At 36.6% G+C, this 20,361-nt stretch overlaps 1 protein-coding gene across 30 annotated transcripts in view; it reads left to right on the top strand.

Moving 5' to 3' along the window:
- Positions 1-848: 848 nt before the first annotated feature.
- The window catches only part of SEC31A (SEC31 homolog A, COPII coat complex component), a 65,627-nt gene continuing 46,114 nt past the window's right edge, over positions 849-20,361 (top strand). For 16 of the 30 annotated variants that reach the window (XM_067035955.1, XM_067035954.1, XM_059066965.2 and 13 more), the window contains exons 1-7: positions 1,152-1,328; positions 11,851-11,933; positions 12,583-12,706; positions 13,993-14,188; positions 16,411-16,506; positions 17,770-17,910; positions 19,243-19,385. In XM_067035955.1, the coding sequence (XP_066892056.1) occupies positions 11,855-11,933; positions 12,583-12,706; positions 13,993-14,188; positions 16,411-16,506; positions 17,770-17,910; positions 19,243-19,385 (779 nt within the window). In that variant the 5' untranslated portion in view covers positions 1,152-1,328; positions 11,851-11,854. Of the gene's footprint in view, positions 1,329-11,850; positions 11,934-12,582; positions 12,707-13,992; positions 14,189-16,410; positions 16,507-17,769; positions 17,911-19,242; positions 19,386-20,361 lie in introns of all 30 variants that reach the window. The other 14 variants (XM_067035947.1, XM_067035935.1, XM_067035946.1 and 11 more) reach the window with 11 other exon arrangements.

Raw genomic sequence — 20,361 nt, 5'->3', positions numbered from 1 at the left:
GCATCATTGAGTTTTGAGAAAGTTGTTCTTATGAATACTTTTCCATACCATTGTACACTTCCAGGTAGTAGGGCGGGGGGATCTTTGGGGAATGGGGCAGTAGGAAATTCAATGTTTCTTTTCACTTGACTCAAATGATGTTCCCACTTCTAAGTCAGGGATTTGTATTGACACCTTTTTAGGTAAACTAGTCCTTGCAGCGGTAGGTAAAAATGGAAGGCTTTTTAGAATTCTAGAAATTAGCAACTGTATCCTAAAGACTCTTGAGCAGGTCTACTTCAGCCCTACAGAAATAAATTTGCTTTTTAAACGGAACCAGAAGTATAAAACGCTAAAAGGGTGTTTTAGTACACCCTTTTAGGAGTACAATGAGTAAAAAATGTGCCTACTGTCTTAAATAAGAGTTTGCTGTATTTTGCTTTGTGTGTGCAAAAGAGAAACTACTTCCAGTGAAGGTGTTTAGAAAAGACCCTTGACTGGTGTAATGGGAAGAGAACTATACAGGTTCTGTACTTTAGCAAGTGATTTTCCTCTGGCTTTACTTTGTTCGCTGTGAAATAATTCCTCCGTAAACTAGAAACAACATCCAGGCAACACCTAATTAGATGCCAGGCTCTGGTGAAACCAGTATAGTTAAAGTGACTGAAGGCACATGCTAACAGATCTCAAATAGTTGCGCAGCATACTAACTGGAATACCTTATTTACCCCAATATGCCTCTTTAGAGTAACAAATCAAGTACGTCCACAACAGCCTTTGGGTATAAACAGATCCGTTTGGTTTTAAAGAAGTCTCAATAAGCAATACCGTAGAACCAAGTAAACAATTTTAAGAGCCCATTCACAGTTACAGTTGCTGCAATAAGGCCCTTGCAGCCCGATTTTCGGTGGCTGGTCGCGTTGGCAGTGTTGCGGGGGCTGCTGACGTTTCACAGGACCGGTGCTACGTGGCGTTCCTGCGGGCCGCGGCTCTTCTTCCGCTAGGCAGCGACGCCCAGCAGGATTTTCCTTTTCGCGTAGTCCTGGCCGCCACGGCACGCCACCGCCGAGAACCGATCCTTAACCTCACGGGAGCGCGCGCGCCGCGGGAGCGAGCCCCCTCCTCCGCCACTGCTCCCGGAAGTGCCGTGGCCGGCCGCGCGCCGGGGCGGGCGGGGCGAGGCGTCGTTCCCGGAAGCGTCGGACAGCCGGCTGGGCGGGGTTGCGGCTGCCACGTTGGAGCGGAACGTGGAGGTGGCCCTGGGCAGGAGGAGGGGCGGCGGCGAATGCTGGGAGAGTCCGACGAGCGCGGCGCTGCCGTAGGAGCCGGTCGCCGGGGGTCCACGCCAGGTGTGTCCGCCTGTCCCCTTCTTTCCTCTTTGAGGGCCCTGGGCCCTTCAGGGAGAGCCCGGGCCAACGCTGGTATCCCGGCCTCGGTCTCTGCTGGTCGCCGCCAGCCTGCGGCCCGGTCTCTGGTGGAGGCGCGCCCTGGTCTTCGTTTCGGTCTCGGCGGGTCAACGCCTGGCGTCACTGCTTCTTCGGGGATCGCCCGGTCGGCATCCACCGACCGGCATCCACCACTGCTGAGCAGAGGCGCCCCTGCGGCTTGCGACAGGGTGTCCTGCCAGCGCCCGTAGCTGGCGTCTGAGGTTAGGAGACCTTCAGATCCTTGTGCACAAAGAGGTGCGGTCCCCAAGGGCGAGGGAAGGAAACAAACCTCAGGATTACTTTGGCTGACGTTAGTTTGGCTGGGATTTTTTGTTGCTATTTGAACTGTTGCCAGATTTAAAGGTTCGTAGGTTTTAACTATAGGCTATTGTCATTTAACCAGGATTGGATTATTTTAAGGGCAGTAGTCGCCGGTCGCAGCCTGTACCTCGAAGGAAGTATCATTTAGTGTTGTATGTTTTTGCTACTAAGTTACTATTATACGAGGTTAAATTACGGGGCAGGTGTAAAATAAATCAAAACATTGCCTGGGCTTATGAGCATTATAAACTTTTCCGTGAGGGCAAGGAACTAATTTTAATTTTACCTAGGTCATTCAGAAGTTGCATTGATGGTCTGTGACAAATCCTTCCTCCTAAACTGTCTTTCTAACCACAGAAAACTGAAATTTGATTGTCTTTGTGGGCAACTGTAACTCTATTTAATAATTATGAGCCTCGTCCTTGTTTCATGCTGTCTTAAGTTTTCTGTACATAACGATTGTTCTAGAGTTGGCTAAAGTTTACTTACCTTTTCTTAGTGGTTCTTCTGTGCTCCTGGTTTCTCATTGTCCCTTAATTACAGCTCTGGGCAAGTTCCGTAGACTCTAAGAACTTTTGGATAGTTGAAGTGTTTTTGTTGTTGTGAATTTCTGTTACACACATCTAAGTTTACTTAGGAAATGTGAGATTTTGAATGGATTTACAATTATATTCCTTAATTGTATATAAGCAAGTTCTTTTCTGAAACTAATAGCATAAGAACGGAAAGAAATTTTTGTAGACTGTAAAGAGCAATGATTTTCAACCTTTTGGGATTCCACTCTTTTAAGGATCTGATGAAACCATTGGATCATCTTCCTAGAAAAATGCACATATACACACGGATAGGATTTTCTGTATATTTTCATGAGGTTTACAAATCCCAAATTAAAGATTCTTGTAAGTTGATATTATTAAATTGATTTTTCAATTGTTTTTAGAAGTGTTGTCATTCTTAAATAAGTTAATTTCAGCTCAGAAAGTTTTGTTTATTAAGACTGCAGATAAGCGTGACACCATTTAGTTCAGTTTTGTTTATTAAGACTGCAGGTAAGTGTGACACCATTTAGTTCACCAATGCACAGTTGCTTCTTTGACTTGGTTTTTGTTGAGTGAGACAAGCCTAGAACATCAATAACATTAAACAAATTCTCTAGAACAAATGTGCCCATCCATAATGAGGTATTTTGCCCACACAAGATGGATTTTTACTAAAGACAGTGGCAGCTAGGGATTGTGTTCCTGGTTTGGGAGTCAAAGTTTCCAGTTCTGTTACCTCTTTCACTTTTTACTTTCTGGTTTAGGTCAGCTCTATATGTAGCTTTGTAAGGTTGGTGTTTTTTTAGAGAATAGTACTGTTGGGTTTTAGTGTTGCTTCACAAAATTAGCATTTAGAAAATGCAGAAAGAAAAAAAGTTTTCACTTAACTGCACACAATTGCTGTGGAGGGAAACTTGGATGAATAAATAAAAGTTTTCCGGATCATATATTTTCTTCAGTAGATGTATTGTTTTGAAGATTCACTGGGGTAAACATTTTAAATTGTGACTTTTGTATTAGCTGCCATTTACAAGCATTGATCGACCAGGTGCCAGGAACTGTTCTCTGTGAATTCTCACAACAAACCTATGGCGTACTTTTATTACAGTTATTTTACCCAATGGTTAGCCAAGACACACATAGATAAAGTTACATGCTTAAAGTCAGAGCTTGGACATGGTGAAGCTGGGATTTAAACCAAGGATGTGGGCTCCAGTCTCCATACTTTTTTTTTTTTTTTTTTTTTTGCGGTATGCGGGCCTCTCACTGTTGTGGCCTCTCCCGTTGCGGAGCACAGGCTCCGGACGCGCAGGCTCAGCGGCCATGGCTCACGGGCCCAGCCGCTCCGCGGCATGTGGGATCTTCCCGGACCAGGGCACGAACCCGTGTCTCCTGCATCGGCAGGCGGATTCTCAACCCCTGCGCCACCAGGGAAGCCCAGTCTCCATACTTTTAACTGCTTTGCTATAGATACTGTCTCATGGGGGTATATGTAAACAAATCACTGTTCTCACAATTTTCTTTTAATATTTTCACAACTATGTTCTGTGTAAAATAGTCTTGAATGAAACAAATCTACATAGTGTGAATTCTAATCACATACAATATTGAAAAAAATTACACAAAGTTTTTAAAGCAAGTCTCACTTGGGAAATACACGTTTTAATCTAAGACTTCTATCTTCATATTTTCAAGAGAACTAGTTACAACTAAATGGTCATTTTTAAGAAAAGGAAATACACATGTATCTAGATGAAGTTGTATTTCCATAGTATTCTTAATAGTTTTGAGAATGGTTGTAATATGTAGTTTATGGTATTCTTGTCTAATTAGATTCAGACCGCGTAATGTAGTTCTAGGCCATTTGTAGTAGAGTGATTTGATGTTTTTTTAAACAACAGTATTTAAGCCTTATGTTCAGTACAGGTTCATAAGTGGAACTGCTTCTGTTGGAACACTGAGTACTAAGGCCAAGAAATAGACTGGTTTGAATTCCCACTTCACCATTTTATGTTCTTGTGAATTTGTCTCTCTCTCTTTCAGTAGATGTTACACATTAACTAAGTGTTCATGAATTCAGTAGCCCTTGTTGTACCTTTACTCCTAAAGATACTGTAGTTATATTCAATTGGGTTTTTAAATATATATATATGTAGCTATTTTGTTTTCACTTTTAGAAATTATTCTAAAGGCATTTTAGTACTTTCCCCTATTTTTTAAATAAGTTAAGTTTTAAATAGTGAAGAATTTTAAAATTAAATATTTTACTTGAAATTGATCTTTCTAGCTCATCAGTCTTTTTGTATTCCCATAAATACAGACATTTAAAATCAATCAAGCAAAACTGTCTGTGTATCTCACTCTGTGCTAAGCAATTCTGAGTCCAAAAAGGGTAAAAGCTGTAACACTTGATTGAAAAAAAGACAGTATTTATCGATTTGGTGAGACAAGATGATATATAAAACAGTTGGTAAAACAGGCAATGGGAAAATGTGTAAACAATATAAAATTTTATTAAGATAAATAAGACACTTTATTGTAAAATGCTTGAAGTGTGGTACAGACTAATGTAAAGAGTTAAGAGACTATTTAGATCAGTGTGGATTGGACCAGTAGGGCAGATTTCATAAGGACCTGGGATTTGAACTTATTAAAGACAATTGGCTGAGAGGAAAAAGAGGGCATTTCATACAAAGAAAATAGGCCTCTTTTTCACTTCTTAGAAAATTGGGTGGTTTTTTTTTCCTTTTTTTCTTCACAATAATCTTAGGAAACTAGATGTGCAGTTTTCTTGGTTAATCTCATGATAGTAATAATCTTTAAAGTAATTAGCATATTAAAACACATTTTAATTTATGTGCTCGGCATTGTGTTTGGACCTCTGTAAAATACATTATCTCATTCTAACCTCACAATATCCCCTGAGGTAATCACTCTTAACCCCATTTTACAAATGTAGGTAGGAATTGGGGTTCAGAGAAGTTAAATATTGTGTCAAAGGTGTCAAAAGTAGCAGAGCCAGTATTCAAGTTGAGGATTAACTCCAGAGGCCCTGCCTCTAAGCTGTGTGTTTCAACCTTCTAATCCACTTTTGCCTACTAGGCTGTTTCTAAAATACATGTCTTCTTCCCTTAATTTCATCATGCATTGTAGTTTCTTTGCCATTCATTATTTCTCCTAAATGTTAATATTTCTTCTATGATTAAAATTGAATACTTGAGCTTGTTGTAATAACAAGTAAGAGCTTGAACTCTGGAGCTAAACTTCTGAGTTCAAATCTTGGCTCTGCCCCTTGCTAGTGTGTTCAAATTATTTAATCTTTCTGTGCCTTCATTTTATTATCTGTAAAATATTCATCAAGTATAAACAATTTGGACATGTAAGACTCAGGGCATGTTTTTAGTCTAAGGCCCTCTTAAGGAAACTGTCAGAGAATGAACTTCATCCTCCAGAGATGAGTAAGAAAACTGGCAAGAGTACTGTTGGAGAACATTGAGTATATTTAAAACTACAATAGACCTGAGGCTAAAACAAAAGTCGGAATAAGGAAGAAAGAATAAACTGTACATGTTAAATATCTGATGATGTAGGAATTGTTCATAAAAGTAAAAAATTAAGATAACTGGGAAGTAAGAAGAAAATTGGAGGTACAATAAGTTTGTGGATTGCCTAATCTATAATGGCTAGGAGTCAAAGAACATTTAAAGCTGACAAATCAGTTAGTAGAAGTATAAGCATATTTAACAGTACAAAGGTAAACACTGAGAAAGGTAATACTGTGATTACAACTGTGTAATGCAAGAGAGGCAGTAAGATTATATAAGCTAATTTTGTTAGTGCTCATAGTAGTTAACTGTGTAAAGAAATAGAGGATTAATAGTACTAAGTAAAATTATTTAAAATTATAGTTACAAAGATGGAACCAGAAACATATACTAGAACAAAAATACAAATCACTCTATCAAAAAAATTAAAAATACACACACAAAAGTAGATAACAGTGAAAGACATTTTTTAACATTATAAAACCAAACATAGCCGACTATGATAGAAATGAGAGTAACCATTTCTGTCATATCAGTAAATTTTAAATACATTTATTAGCTAATCTATTAAAAATTTTTCAAATTGGATCACTAAGCAAAACCTGATTTTTTTCACTGTATTCAACATAGCCAGGGAAAACAAAATGGTTCAGAAGGTGAAAAGGCCAAAGAGCATACATAAAGGCAAATAAAAAGAAAGCTAGGCTATTGATCTCAATATGAGACAAAGTGAAATTCAGGCCCAAAGGCATTATTTAAGATGAAAAATATCCTATAAAGCTAAAATATGTATTAGACAGTGAACATTCAGCATTGTGAATATCTGTCTACCTATGTATTCAATATATAAATATGTAACTATGTACTGAATAACAAAGTAACTTTCATAAAGCAAGTTTTAGGAGATAGCAGGAGCAATAGGCACAAATGCACTAGTAGCAGGATACTTCTAATTTGCCGTTCTTGCTTCAGGACAGATCAAATGGGGAAAATAATAATAATAAGGATATAGAAGACTTAAACAATTAAGTCAGTAGGGTAGACTTGATTAACATATATTGAACTCTGAAAACAGAGCACCCCTTCATTTTAGGTCTCCTGGAACGTTCACAAAAACTTGCATAGGCCCCAAAGAAAACTTACATAAATTTCATAAAGAAGAAATAGTACAGAAAAATCACAATGCAGTAAAAATAAAGGCCTCTCCACTTGGATATTAAATTCAGACTGTTGGATCAATGGAGAGTACAAATGGAAATTGTAAAATGGGTGATCATAGTGATGTAGGATCCAGTTAAAGCAGTTCGCAGAGAAAATTCAAAGCCTAAAGAAATAATAAAAATGGGTAAGTGAAGCATTTAACTAAAAAGTTAGAAAAGGAACAAAGTAAACCAAAAGAAGGTACAAGGAAGGAATTAATTAAAATAAATGCAGAAATTAATGAATTCAAAAACAAGAAAATGGAATAAATAAATCCAAAATTTGGCTGTTCGTAAATACTCAGTAAGCAAGTCAGTAGCTAAGTTAATTTTTAAAAGGAGGGTAGGGGAAAACAAAACACAAATATTCTTAATAAACAAGGACTAATCACCATACACAGCACAAATTAAAAGAATTATGGGGGACTTCTCTGGTGGTCCAGCAGTTAAGACTCTGAGCTCCCAATGCAGGGGGCCCGGGTTTCAACCCTGGTCAGGGAACTAGATCCCACATGTCGCAACTAAAAAGAGATTCTGCATGCCGCAACTACAGATCCCCCATGCTGCAACAAAGATCCCACATCCTGCAACTAAGACCTGGCACAGCCAAATAAATAAATAAATATTAAAAAATAATAAAATTGAATAAAAGAATCATAAATCTGTGTTTGAGTCTAAACAAATAAATTAGAAAATGTAAAAAAAAAAATAAAGGAATATCATAGGAAAATGTAATTTACAAAAAATGACCTTGAATAAAGAGAATTCAGGACTTCCCTGGTGGCGTTGTGGTTAAGAATCTGCCTGCCAATGCAGGGGACACAGGTTTGAGCCCTGGTCCGGGAAGATCCCACATACCACGGAGCAGCTAAGCCTGTGTGCCACTACTACTGAGCCTGCGTGCCACAGCTACTGAAGCCCGTGTGCCTAGAGCCCGTTCTCTGCAACAGGGGAAGCCACTGCAGTGAGAAGCTTGCGCACCGCAACAAAGAGTACCCCCCACTCGCCACAACTAGAGAAAGCCTGCACGCAGCAACGAAGACCCAATGCAGCTTAATTAATTAATTTTTAAAAATTTCAAATATATCAATATAATTACCAAAGGAGTACTTTCCCCAAAAAAGCACCAGACCCAAATGTTTCACAGGAGAATTCTGTTAAATCTTTAAAGACCCAGTAATTCCAATGCTGTTATTGAAAGTGTTCCAGAACATAGAAAAAGAAGAAAAACTCCCACATTTGTTATGAAGCAAGTATAACATTGTACCAAAACCTGACAAAGACTGTACAAAAGAAGAAAACTATCGATTGAATCTCACTTAAGGCTCTAGGAGTGAAACTTTTAAACAAACAAAATCTAGCAGCACAGTAGTAGAATAATACATCATGGTCAAGAGAAGTTTATTCAGCATATGAAAAGATGGTTCAATATTAGGAAATCTGTTAATGTAATTTGTTTTATTGGTAGACCTAGTGAGAAAAATCATATGGTCATCTCCAATTACCTAATGAAAAAGCATTTGACAAAATTTAACACCAAGTCTTTATGAATAGCATTCAGTAAAACAATAATCATTGGCCATTTCCATATATATATGTATATTGTACAGATATAAATGTGTGTATATATGTATATGTACACACAAAAATATATGTATGTATATCTCAAATTCCAAAACCGTGCTCAATGGTGATACAGTAGGCTTTCTCACTGAAGAACAAAACAAGACAAGAAATATCGCTGTTATCACTACTGTTGAATATGGTACTATTAGTACTAGCTAGCTCACACAAGAGAAAGATATCAGAGGAATGACGATTTGAAATGAGGAAGTAACTGTCACTGTTGGCACATGGTATGAGTGTATATGTGGAAAACCCGACAGAATCTACTGAAGCACTACTTCAAGAAGAGAATTCAGTAAAATAGCAGAATTAAAAATGAATGTAAAGAAATCATTAGCCTTCATATAACAGTAAGAACATAGACATTATAATGGAAGGAAAAAAAGCCACATTTACAAACAAACCAAAAGAAAATACTTAGGAGTAAGCAAACCCAATATATCAAAAAAAATGTCAAACAATACTGAAAGATAAAAAAGAAGGCTTAAATCAAAAGACACCAAGTTCTTGATAGGAAGGTTCAACATTGTGTCAGTTCTCCATAAATTAATTTACTAATTTGGGTACAGGTTCAATAAAAACTACTAACGTTCTTTTTTTTTTCTGGAATTAGACAAAAACTATTCTGAAGTTTAGTTAAAAAAAAAAAAGTAATAGCAAGGAAAATGGGGTGGGGGTGTGTGCTGGGGAAGCAGTGCATAGGGGTTATTGAAATCATGCTCATATAAAGCCTCAGTATTTAAAACAGTGGCATGCCTAGCATGTAAATAAACAAATGGACATAAGGAATGGTAATCCCAAAATAAACCTAAATAAATACTGGAATGTAAATCCTAACCTACATCCTACTATGTATAGGAGTATAAACCTAAATATGAAATCTAGAAATAAACCTAAATATGGAAGTTAGTACATGATAAACGTAATACCTAAAATTAGTAAGAAAAAACAACTTTCAGTAAATGATTTTGGAGTAATAAAAAAAAAGATAAACCTTGTATATACATTGTATATTAGGATACATTTCAAGTGAGTCAAAATTAAATGTAAAGAATAAGCCCTAGGGCTTCCCTGGTGGCGCAGTTGTTGAGAGTCCGCCTGCCGATGCAGGGGACACGGGTTCGTGCCCGGTCCGGGAGGATCCCGCATGCCGCGGAGCGACTAGGCCCGTGAGTCATGGCCGCTGAGCCTGCGCGTCCGGAGCCTGTTCTCCGCAACGGGAGAGGCCACAACAGTGAGAGGCCTGCGTACCGCCAAAAAAAAAAAAAAAACAGAATAAGCCATAAATGAATTTGCTAGAAGAAAACTATTGATGAACGTCTTCATAACTTTAGCATGCAGAAAGCCTTTTCTAACTAATCAAAATTCAGAAACCAGTTTTTTTAAAGTGATAAATTTGACTGTAAAACAATAAAAATTATGGTACATTCATACAGTGGAATATTTTTCAGTGCTAAAAAGAAATGAGCTATCAAGTCACAGAAAGACGTTGAGGAACCTTAAATGCCTATTGCTAAGTGAAAGAAACCAATCTGAAAAGGCTACGTGTTTTATGATTATAACTAAATGATGTTCCGGAAAAGGCAAAACTATGGAGACAGTAAAAAAGATCAGTGGTTACCAGGGAGGGAGGGAAGAGGAGGGACAGAGGAAGAGAGGGATGAATAGGTGGAACACAGAGAGTTTTTAGGGCAGGGAAGCTTCTGAATGATACTGAAACGGTGGATACTAAAACGGTGGATTATACATTTGTCAAAACCCATAGAATGTACAACACAAAGAGTGAATCCTAGTGGAAGCAATGGACATTGGTTGATAATGATGTGTCAGTGTTGATTCATTGATTGTAACAAATATACCACTGCGCTGTACAAGATGTTGATGAGTGGGGAGGCTGCATTTGGGAGGCAAGAGGGCAAGGGAGGGAGGTATGTGGGAACTCTCTATACTTCTCATTCAAATTTTCTGTGAACCTGAAACTGCTCTAATAAATAAAATCTATTTTTTTAAAATGGAAATTTTGTGAAAGGTAAAAAAAAAATAAGCAAAATCAAAAGATAAAGTCTGACAGCCTAATAGAAAAATGGGCAAATGATATAGACAAGAATAGACAGAAAAGGTGACAGAGAAGGAAATATGGATGACCCATAACCATATAAAAAAAAGATGTTCAACGTTATTTATAGCATGAGAAATGCAAATTATAACTATCCATAGCTAACATTTTTCACCTATCATGCTGGTTACCCTGGAAGGTCTGTAGGGCAGCAGCTACTTATGGATTACTCTTGGGAGTATGAAAAGGTACAGTTGCCATGGAGGGCAACTTGGCAATATCCATCAAAATTAAAATTACTTTTATCCTTTAACTCATCAGTTTTACCTCTGGAAATCTACAGCTTTCCTTGCCCATGAGTGAAATAACATGTATATATGGCCATTTATTTCAGCACTGTTTGTAAAAATAGCGAAAGATTAGAAACAGCTAAGGTGTTTATCAGTAGCAGACTAAGTAATTAAATTATGGTACATCTTACAGTGGAATACTATGCCATGTGAATGCATTTATGTAAAATAACAAATTTTTTTAATGCTATAGCACAGTACCTCCTGAATTTTTCTACCAGAGTAACTTTAACAGAGAATATATAAAATAATGGCATGTGGGACTATAGCTTGGAGTGACCATTCAAAAAATTTTTTCTGCTTTATCCTTATCAAATCTGTGGGTTTGCTTTATTCTACTCTGTGTTAGTCTGTTTTAATCTAAATTAATTTTTCAAACTGCTCTTATCGTTGAGTAATCCTGCTCCAGGAAGATGCACTTTGTTTATTATATGCCTTCTCTTACCCCTGATATACTGCCTGCCACTCATGTTGTCTTGTCTGAGAAACATATTGTGTACCAAGATTAATTAACCAAATACTGTTCCTGTTTTTGCAAGTTTCTTTCCAGACTGATTTTTCAACTGAAGAATTATAATCTGTAAACAGTTAGAATAGCCCTATATTTGTCTCAAAATAATTTAACAAGTTTCTCTTCTTTCTAATATTGAACATTTCCCAACAAATGATACCTAGACCAATTTGACATATTGGCATTCCAGCACTACTAATGATGTATTGGTTTGTCTAGTATATTTCTATGTAAAAAAATGTTTCTTTGTTCTATATTACATGTTTATTGTATTTCTGTGTGAAATATTCTCTTTAGCAGGATGAAGTTAAAGGAAATAGATCGTACAGCCATGCAGGCCTGGAGCCCTGCCCAGAATCATCCCATTTACCTAGCTACAGGTAAGTTCAACAGAGAGAAGATAGTATGAGTCACCTAATTTCTTCACTTCCACATCTGACTTATTTACACTTGTCCTTTAAAATTCAGTTCAAGCTTCATCTCCTCTAGGAAGTCTCTCCTTCCCTGGCGAGATAATGTCCAACCTTCGGATCAGCTTAGCTCTGTGCTTGTACATCATAGCATTAATCATGGTCTGTTACATTTAGAGTGTCTTCCCCACTTCATAGAATTGTGTTTTATCTTTATTCCTCCAGTATTAAGCATAATAGATAACATGTAAAAAAGTTAATAAATATCAGTTTGAATGAATGAAGAACAGTTTTGGTGCTAGCATTTTTATATAAAAAGAGTTGGAGTTATATCATTTGAGACTATAAGCATGGGACTGTTTTTACAGAGAGGTTTTAAAATATCTATAGAAGTAAAAAACTATCTTCACTACTCGTACAAACATCATATCTGAGCCTTGCATCAGAATCTTATTGCTATAGTAATTTAAACATCTGCTCAGTGGTGTATGTGCTGAGATTTCAGCCACTAGTGCAGCATTCATGAATGAGAGAATTGAAAAGTGTGCATTATTTTGTATGGTTTTCTCTGAGTCTTTTATTTCTGCATGTGTAGTTACCATGAATGTATTTTCTGTAGGAACATCTGCTCAACAATTGGATGCAACATTTAGTACCAGTGCTTCTCTTGAGATATTTGAATTAGACCTTTCTGATCCATCCTTGGATATGAAATCTTGTGCCACTTTCTCTTCTTCTCACAGGTATGAGATTCAACCTTAAATTCACATGATTATTCAATTATATGTTGTGGTTGATGCCTAGTGTGTCTACAAATGTTCCATTATTAGAAACTGTAAGGAATACTATCAATGACATGAAATATTTTGTGAAAAAATATATGAGTGCATTCTACGGAAGTAAAAGAAGTGTCTATCTGTTTTATTGAATTTTTTACTACTGACTGTTATGTGTAGGATAGGAAGGAGAGGCTCTAGTTTCTAGTATTTTTTTCTTATGATATAGTAGAGTTACTTTCTTTTATCTCCTTTATCTCACCTGTTTACAAAAAAAAGTAGGTATGACTAGAAGAAGGAGTAGTTGGATGAATATTAAGATGTTTATAGTGATTTTCTCTGAATGGAGGTTGTTTTTTTTTTCCCCTTGTACTTATCTATATTTAAAAATACATTTCACAGAGAATTTTATTGACATGATTTCTCATACAATAGGTGTTTAGATCACCTTTCCAAGTACTTAAGCTGTATTATAGTGCAGAGAAGGACACTTTCCTTTGAGTAGTAAAATATGCTTTATTGCCTTAATAGCTTGGCAAATTTTGATGAAGAGTTTTACCTTAGCTAACAATACAATTCAAATGATGGAGTCTCATGGAACCTCCCATAGTATTCCAAGCCCTCGCACTGTGATGGGAACCCCAGATATCTTTCGTCTAGCAGTTTTTCTCCTCACCACCATTTGCTTATATATCTCCACACTGCCACCATGCCAAACCATAATCTTTTATTCTCCACCAATGGGGTACTTGTCGTAATAGACATAATTTTGATGTCACTTTTCTACTCTCAGAATACATTATTTTTCTTAGAAAATTTCAGATGACTCCCTTAACTCCTTTACTATTTAACAGGTAATTTGTTAGTGAGTACTTCTGTAGCCAAGTAAAATCAGGGAGGTGGTTGATTAGCTCTATTTTATAAATGAACCAAAGTAACTGGCTTAGGGTCTCACAGATTCTAAATGGTAAAACCATTCTTAAGCTCATATCTTTTGACACACAAATCAAGTGTACTTTGTCATATTAGCTCTACAAAAGGGTTTTTATACCCTTTAAGATTACAAAATGAAACATGTATGTATGAGTATAAATAAAAACTAAAATGCCATTTCACCAAGTTATGCAGTTACCAGAAATAGAGAAGCAGTGTTTTTGAAGTATTTATTAAAACAATTAAAGGTATAATTTCAGATTCTTTTCTACATTTATTTGACTTCAAAAAAGAGTTGTTTTGCTCATTTTCTCTTAAAGGTACCACAAGTTGATTTGGGGGCCTCATAAGATGGATTCCAAAGATGTCTCTGGAGTTCTGATTGCAGGTGGTGAAAATGGAAATATTATTCTTTATGATCCTTCTAAAATTATAGCTGGTGATAAGGAAGTTGTGATTGCCCAGAATGACAAACATACTGGCCCAGTGAGAGCCTTGGATGTGAACATTTTCCAGGTTAGACTTTTGACATTTATTCTTAATTCTTGAGATAATGTGCTGCTTATTTTATATAAGTATATGAATCTGCTGTGCCTCAGTCTTGGAATTGAAAGCTAAAACTGTGCCTGTGTAGATTGATGAGTGAGTGTATTTGTTTGAAGAATGGAGGGTTCAGGGGCTTCCCTCGTAGTGCAGCGGTTGAACATCCTCCTGCCAATGCAGGGGACACGGGTTCGATCCCTGGTCCGGGAAGATGCTACATACCGCGGAGCAGCTCAGCCCGTGCGCCACAACTACTGAGCCCATGTGCCTAGATCCCGTGCTCTGCAACAGAGAGAAGCAACTGCAGTGAGAAGCCCGTGCACCACAACGAAGAGCAGCCCCCACTCCCTGCAACTAGAGAAAGCCAGTGCACAGCAACGAAGACCCAACATGGCCAAAAATAAATAAATAAGTAAATTTTAAAAATAAATAGGGGCTTCCCTGGTGGCGCCGTGGTTGAGAATCTGCCTGCTGATGCAGGGGACACGGGTTCGAGCCCTGGTCTGGGAAGATCCCACATGCCATGGAGCAACTGGGCCCGTGAGCCACAACTACTGAGCCTGTGCATCTGGAGCCTGTGCTCGGAAACAAGAGAGGCCGCGATAGTGGAGGCCCGCGCACCGCGATGAAGAGTGGCTCCGCTCGCCGCAACTAGAGAAAGCCCTCGCACAGAAACGAAGACCCAACACGGCCATAATTTAATTAATTAATTAATTAATTAATTAAAGATATTGAATTATTAGTATACTTGAGTATAACCAGAAAATGAATATTATTTTAAGAAAGTTTAAAATAGTTATTTTTCTTGTATTATAAATAGATACTTTGGGTATAGTAATACAGAAACCCTAACTTCTTAGTTTCTGCGTCTACTCTTTAGATTAGATAGCTAATTCCTTTGTTAATTGGATTAAACAGCTGCTGATTTTTGGTTAGTGTCTTGTATCATAGGTGGCTACTACCAGAATTCCTCTATTTTCATAGTTATATGTCAGTTGTTTATAGAAGTATTAATGAGAGTGAACAGTAAAGGATGAAGGTCAGTATATGAACCTCATTATCTTCCTGTACTTCATATCACAATTTTAGGGTCTTTTTGACCTTAAAATTGTGCCACCAGGAACCTGATTGAACATAAATGAAATGTAACAAGATTGAGCATAAATGAAATGTACATACGTGAGGACAAACATAGAAAACAAATTTATGGTTACCGAAGGGGAAAGGGCTAGGGGAGGGCTAAATTAGGAGTTTGGGATTAGCAGATACAAACTACTATATATAAAATAGATAAACAATAAGGTCCTACTATATAGCACAGGGAACTATATTCAATATCCTGTAATAAACCGTAATGGAAAAGAATATGAAAAACAATATATGTATAACTGAATCACTTTGCTGTACACCAGAAACTAAAACAACTATATTTTTTTAATTGAAGTAAATCAACTATACTTCAATAAAAGAAATTTTTTAATAAATAAAATGTGAGGATTTAAGACAAGAGATTTTACTAACCCTATCTTGGTCCAGCTCCAGAGGCTGGCTTTGAGGTATCCTGAGTTAGATGCCATTATTTTAGGATTTGGCTATTTGTCTGAAGCAATAATCGGTGACTTATTTTTGTCTCCCACAATCAGGTCCCCTTCCAGAGATGCAAACCACAAGCAGCAGTCCCCATATAGTTGCATGATTAAGAATTTATCCATACAATTACTTTTTTTTTTTTTTTTTGCGGTACACGGGCCTCTCACTGTTGTGGCCTCTCCCGTTGCGGAGTACAGGCTCCAGACGCGCAGGCTCAGCGGCCATGGCTCATGGGCCCAGCCGCTCTGCGGCATGTGGGATCCTCCCAGACCAAGGCACGAACCCGTTGCCCTGCATCGGCAGGCACCCCCAACCACTGTGCCACCAGGGAAGCCCATACAACTACTTTTTAATGTCTTGTGTTAAAATGTCAGTAGATGTATTGTCTTTTTAGTTTAATAGAATTTTATAATGTTTCTTTAAAAAACTGTATACATTTCAGATTGTTATGCATAGTTTTTAGGAATTCATGCATTTTACTTTTTTAATTAGAAAAATTATATGCTTTAAAACAGACAGGTCTTTCCAGCCCTGAATTGGATTATTCTGAGTTCTCTTAATTATTTGTAAGTGCTGTTTAGTTGTTAATTGTTTCTTATTCACAGACTAATCTGGTGGCCTCTGGTGCTAATGAATCTGAAATCTACATTTGGGATTTAAACAATTTTGCAACTCCAATGACACCAGGAGCCAAAACGCAGGTATTACATTGATTTCAATGTAATCAAAAGAACCAAAATCAGTTTTTCTACACTTTGTTTTTTTCACACAAAATATATTTGTTTAAAATCAGTTTTTAAATGTCACTGATTTTCCTTCAACATAGTAAAGTATTAGTAAATATGTTTCTTTAGAGCATCAGTGAGTCCTTCAACAGTAAATATTTATTTAGCACTTAACCATCTGCCAGACACTGTTTGATATACTAGACTTATGGTAGTAAATAAAATAGACAAGTCTTTAATAATTTTCTTAGATATAATATTTTATATAGTATAGTATTTTATATAATATGGTATTTTAACAATATCCAACCTTATAATAAAAATCAGACTAGAGAGGAAACTTATTTTTTAAAAAAACACTCAACCTGTTTCTTATGTAATTCTAATAAGTTGAGAAAGAACAGTCCTCCCCCTGCCTCCTTGAGTTTCTTTATGTTGTACAGACCAGTGGTCCCCAACCTTTTGGGCACCAGGGACTGGTTTCACAGAAGACAATTTTTCCGTGGACTGGGGTGGGGGGATGGTTTCGGGATGATTGAAGTTCCTTATATTTATTGTGCATTTTATTTCTATTATTATTACATTGTAATATATAATGAAATAATTATACAACTCACCATAATGCTGACAGAAGGTGGAGCTCAGGTGGTAGCAATGGGGAGCAGCTGTAAATACAGATCAGGTGAAGCTTCGCCCATTCACCCACTGCTCACCTCCTGCTGTGCAGCCTGGTTCCTAACAGGCCATGGACCAGTACTGGTCTGGGGGTTGGGGACCCCTGCTATGGACTACTCCATTTGAGTGGCCATTATAACGAACCCTAACATTTTGGCAATCTGAAAGGTAGCATAATGATAGTGTGTGGCCTACCATTTATTAAAGATAGTTTTCTAGGTCTAGGTTGTAACTTTTGCTCTGACTAGATGTCTGTCATATTGACCAGCATCTACTTTGTGGTCTGTTATCTACCTTGGAGCAGTTGCAAAGTAAAGAAACAGTGCTTGGTTTGTAACAGGAGCTTAATAAATGCCTGGTGATAAACAAGGTAAAATACTTGAATTGACATATACCTGATCTTTAAACTCTATTGCATGATGTTGAGAACTTAAAAATATAAAAAAATATTTTTGGAATGAATAGATCCGATTTTTAAGTAATGCAGTTTTAAAAAAGAATTAGAATTTGTAGTTAAATTTGATTATTATTGAGAAATGGCTTTTAGTAGTTTATTCCTTATAGCCCCCAGAAGATATCAGCTGCATTGCATGGAACAGACAAGTTCAGCATATTTTGGCATCAGCCAATCCCAGTGGCCGGGCCACTGTGTGGGATCTTAGAAAAAATGAACCCATCATCAAAGTCAGTGATCATAGTAACAGGGTAAGTTTGTGACAAACATGTTTTATTCTTGCTGTAGCTATTCCTATATAGTTTGTCAGAGTAGGCAACAAATCAAATTTCTATAAAGTCAAATCCTGTCTTTTTATGGACCAATCATGTTGGAATGAGAGGGTTTTTTTTTTTCCTTTGGGGAAAATAATAAAATTCCTACTAAACCACACTGGATATATTAATGATGAAGAAAAAGATTGGTTAATCAAGGGGGTTATTCCATGATATACTGGTTGTTTTGCTTTGCTAGCTGTTCCAAAGCATTATAGCAACTTTTTAATTCATCTTTAGCTTTCTCAAGAATGTAAAAATTTTCCCTGCTAGTAATTTTATGACTATGAAGTTGTAGTTTCCAGACTCCTGGCTTCATCTTTTCTGATTAGGCACTGCTAAAGTGAGCTGATGTTCTCCCACTTAACACAGTATATGCTTTGTATGACACATTACATTTTCAGCTTTATAGATTCATTAATTTATGTCATCATGAGCTATAAAGTAATTTAGACACAGCTTAGGCCTTATCTTATTAATTTGTTTTTAATTACATTGTTTAGTTGGACATTTAAAAAAAAAACGAGTTTGCCTAAATCAGAGAATACATGTATAATTTTAAAACAACAAAAATAACAACAAAAAACCATTATTTACAAGAATGTTTCTTCAGGGTATTATTTTTCAGTGAGTCAAAAGTTTTAAAACAAGTTTCAGTGGAATAAAGTATACAATAAACATTTCAGTCATCTTTTGGAATACTTAATAGGATCTGAACTTCCAGGTAGTTCTCAGTAATAATGTTAATTTATCCCATGTGAAAATTGAAATCGTAGTTGTTGCTTTAGACACTTTATCTTGATTTTTCTGATGAAATAGAGGAAAGATATGAATTTTTTGTCATTAAAATCTTATCTCTTTATTTTAATTTTTCTGAAAGTATTAAATTTTAAATTTATATAAAACTTTTCCATGAGTTACAATTTTGACAGGAGAACTCATTTTTGGTATAGAATTATTCTGGCCCAGAATGATTTTGTGTATCAAAGGGTTGGCTGAATTGAAAACCTTTAAACGTTTTATGTTTAATACTACTGTTTATGAGCGTTTAATAGAATTTAATAGTTGTATGGGTTTTTTTTAATAAACTGAAATTTTAAATAAATAAAAATAGATTAAAATAATGAATAAATAAATAAGATTTTTTTTTTAATAAGCCTGAGCTGATGTTTGGTACTCTTTGCTTTAACAAAGGCATATTCCTCATGTTCATTTTGGCTTTTCATAAAATAGTATGACTGATAAAATGTGAGCCTTAACTATGTACAGATGCATTGCTCTGGGTTGGCATGGCATCCTGATGTTGCTACTCAGATGGTCCTCGCCTCTGAGGATGACAGGTTACCAGTGATCCAGATGTGGGATCTTCGCTTTGCCTCCTCTCCACTCCGTGTCCTGGAAAACCATGCCAGGTATCTTGCCACTCTTCAAAAAAAACTTGATTTGTGTATTTTAAAAAATGTATTTACTTACTACTTTGAATTATCAGATAATTTTTAAAAATTTACTTATTTATTTATTTAGTTATTTTTGGCTGCATTGGTTTTTTGTTGCTATGCACGGGCTTTCTCTCTAGTTGTGGCGAGCAGGGGCTACTCTTCGTTGTGGTGCGTGGGCTTCTCATTGCGGTGGCTTCTTTTGTTGTGGAGCGCAGGCTCTAGGTGCGCGGGCTTCAGTAGTTGTGGCACGCAGGCTCAGTAGTTGTGGCTCGCGGGCTCTAGAGCGCAGACTCAGTAGTTGTGACTCACGGGCTTAGTTGTTCCGTGGTGTGTGGGATCTTCCCGGACCAGGGCTTGAACCCGTGTCCCCTGCATTGGCAGGTGGATTCTTAACCACTGCGCCACCAGGGAAGTCCCAGATAATTTTTTTAAATTAGGGAATCTACTTTGTGTCTGTCTTGTAATAAAAGTTAATGTAAATGGTTTATTTTTATTTTAAGCAATAGTCATCTGATTTTCTATACCAAAAAATGGTAACCAAATCATATCACAAAAACATGAAAATGTGTTAATGGATTTTCCACTTCTTCTTTCAAGTAACAGTTAATATATCAAAATTCTAGTATATCACAACATTTTGGGATAACTCATGACCTTATAGTTTGATCTTTATTTGGTTCATCATACTTATCAAGAGGCTTCCATAACATTAAATGTCAAGCAACAATTGAAAAGTTTGTTTTATTTCCGAGTGTTTATCTTTTTTCTTTTTTAAAAAAATCTTTATTGGAGTATAATTGCTTTATAATGGTGTGTTAGTTTCTGCTTTATAACGAAGTGAATCAGTTATACATATACATATGTTCCTATATCTCTTCCCAGAATGTTTATCTTAATTTAAAAAGCAAACATTTTTGAGAAATTAGGTGGTTCATTCTGCCTTTAATTT

Source organism: Kogia breviceps, chromosome 6, assembly GCF_026419965.1.
Source record: "Kogia breviceps isolate mKogBre1 chromosome 6, mKogBre1 haplotype 1, whole genome shotgun sequence".
In the NCBI taxonomy this organism is placed as follows: domain Eukaryota; kingdom Metazoa; phylum Chordata; class Mammalia; order Artiodactyla; family Physeteridae; genus Kogia; species Kogia breviceps.
The sequence above is the reverse complement of the archived record's forward strand: the minus strand, read 5'-3'. Positions and strand labels throughout refer to the sequence as shown.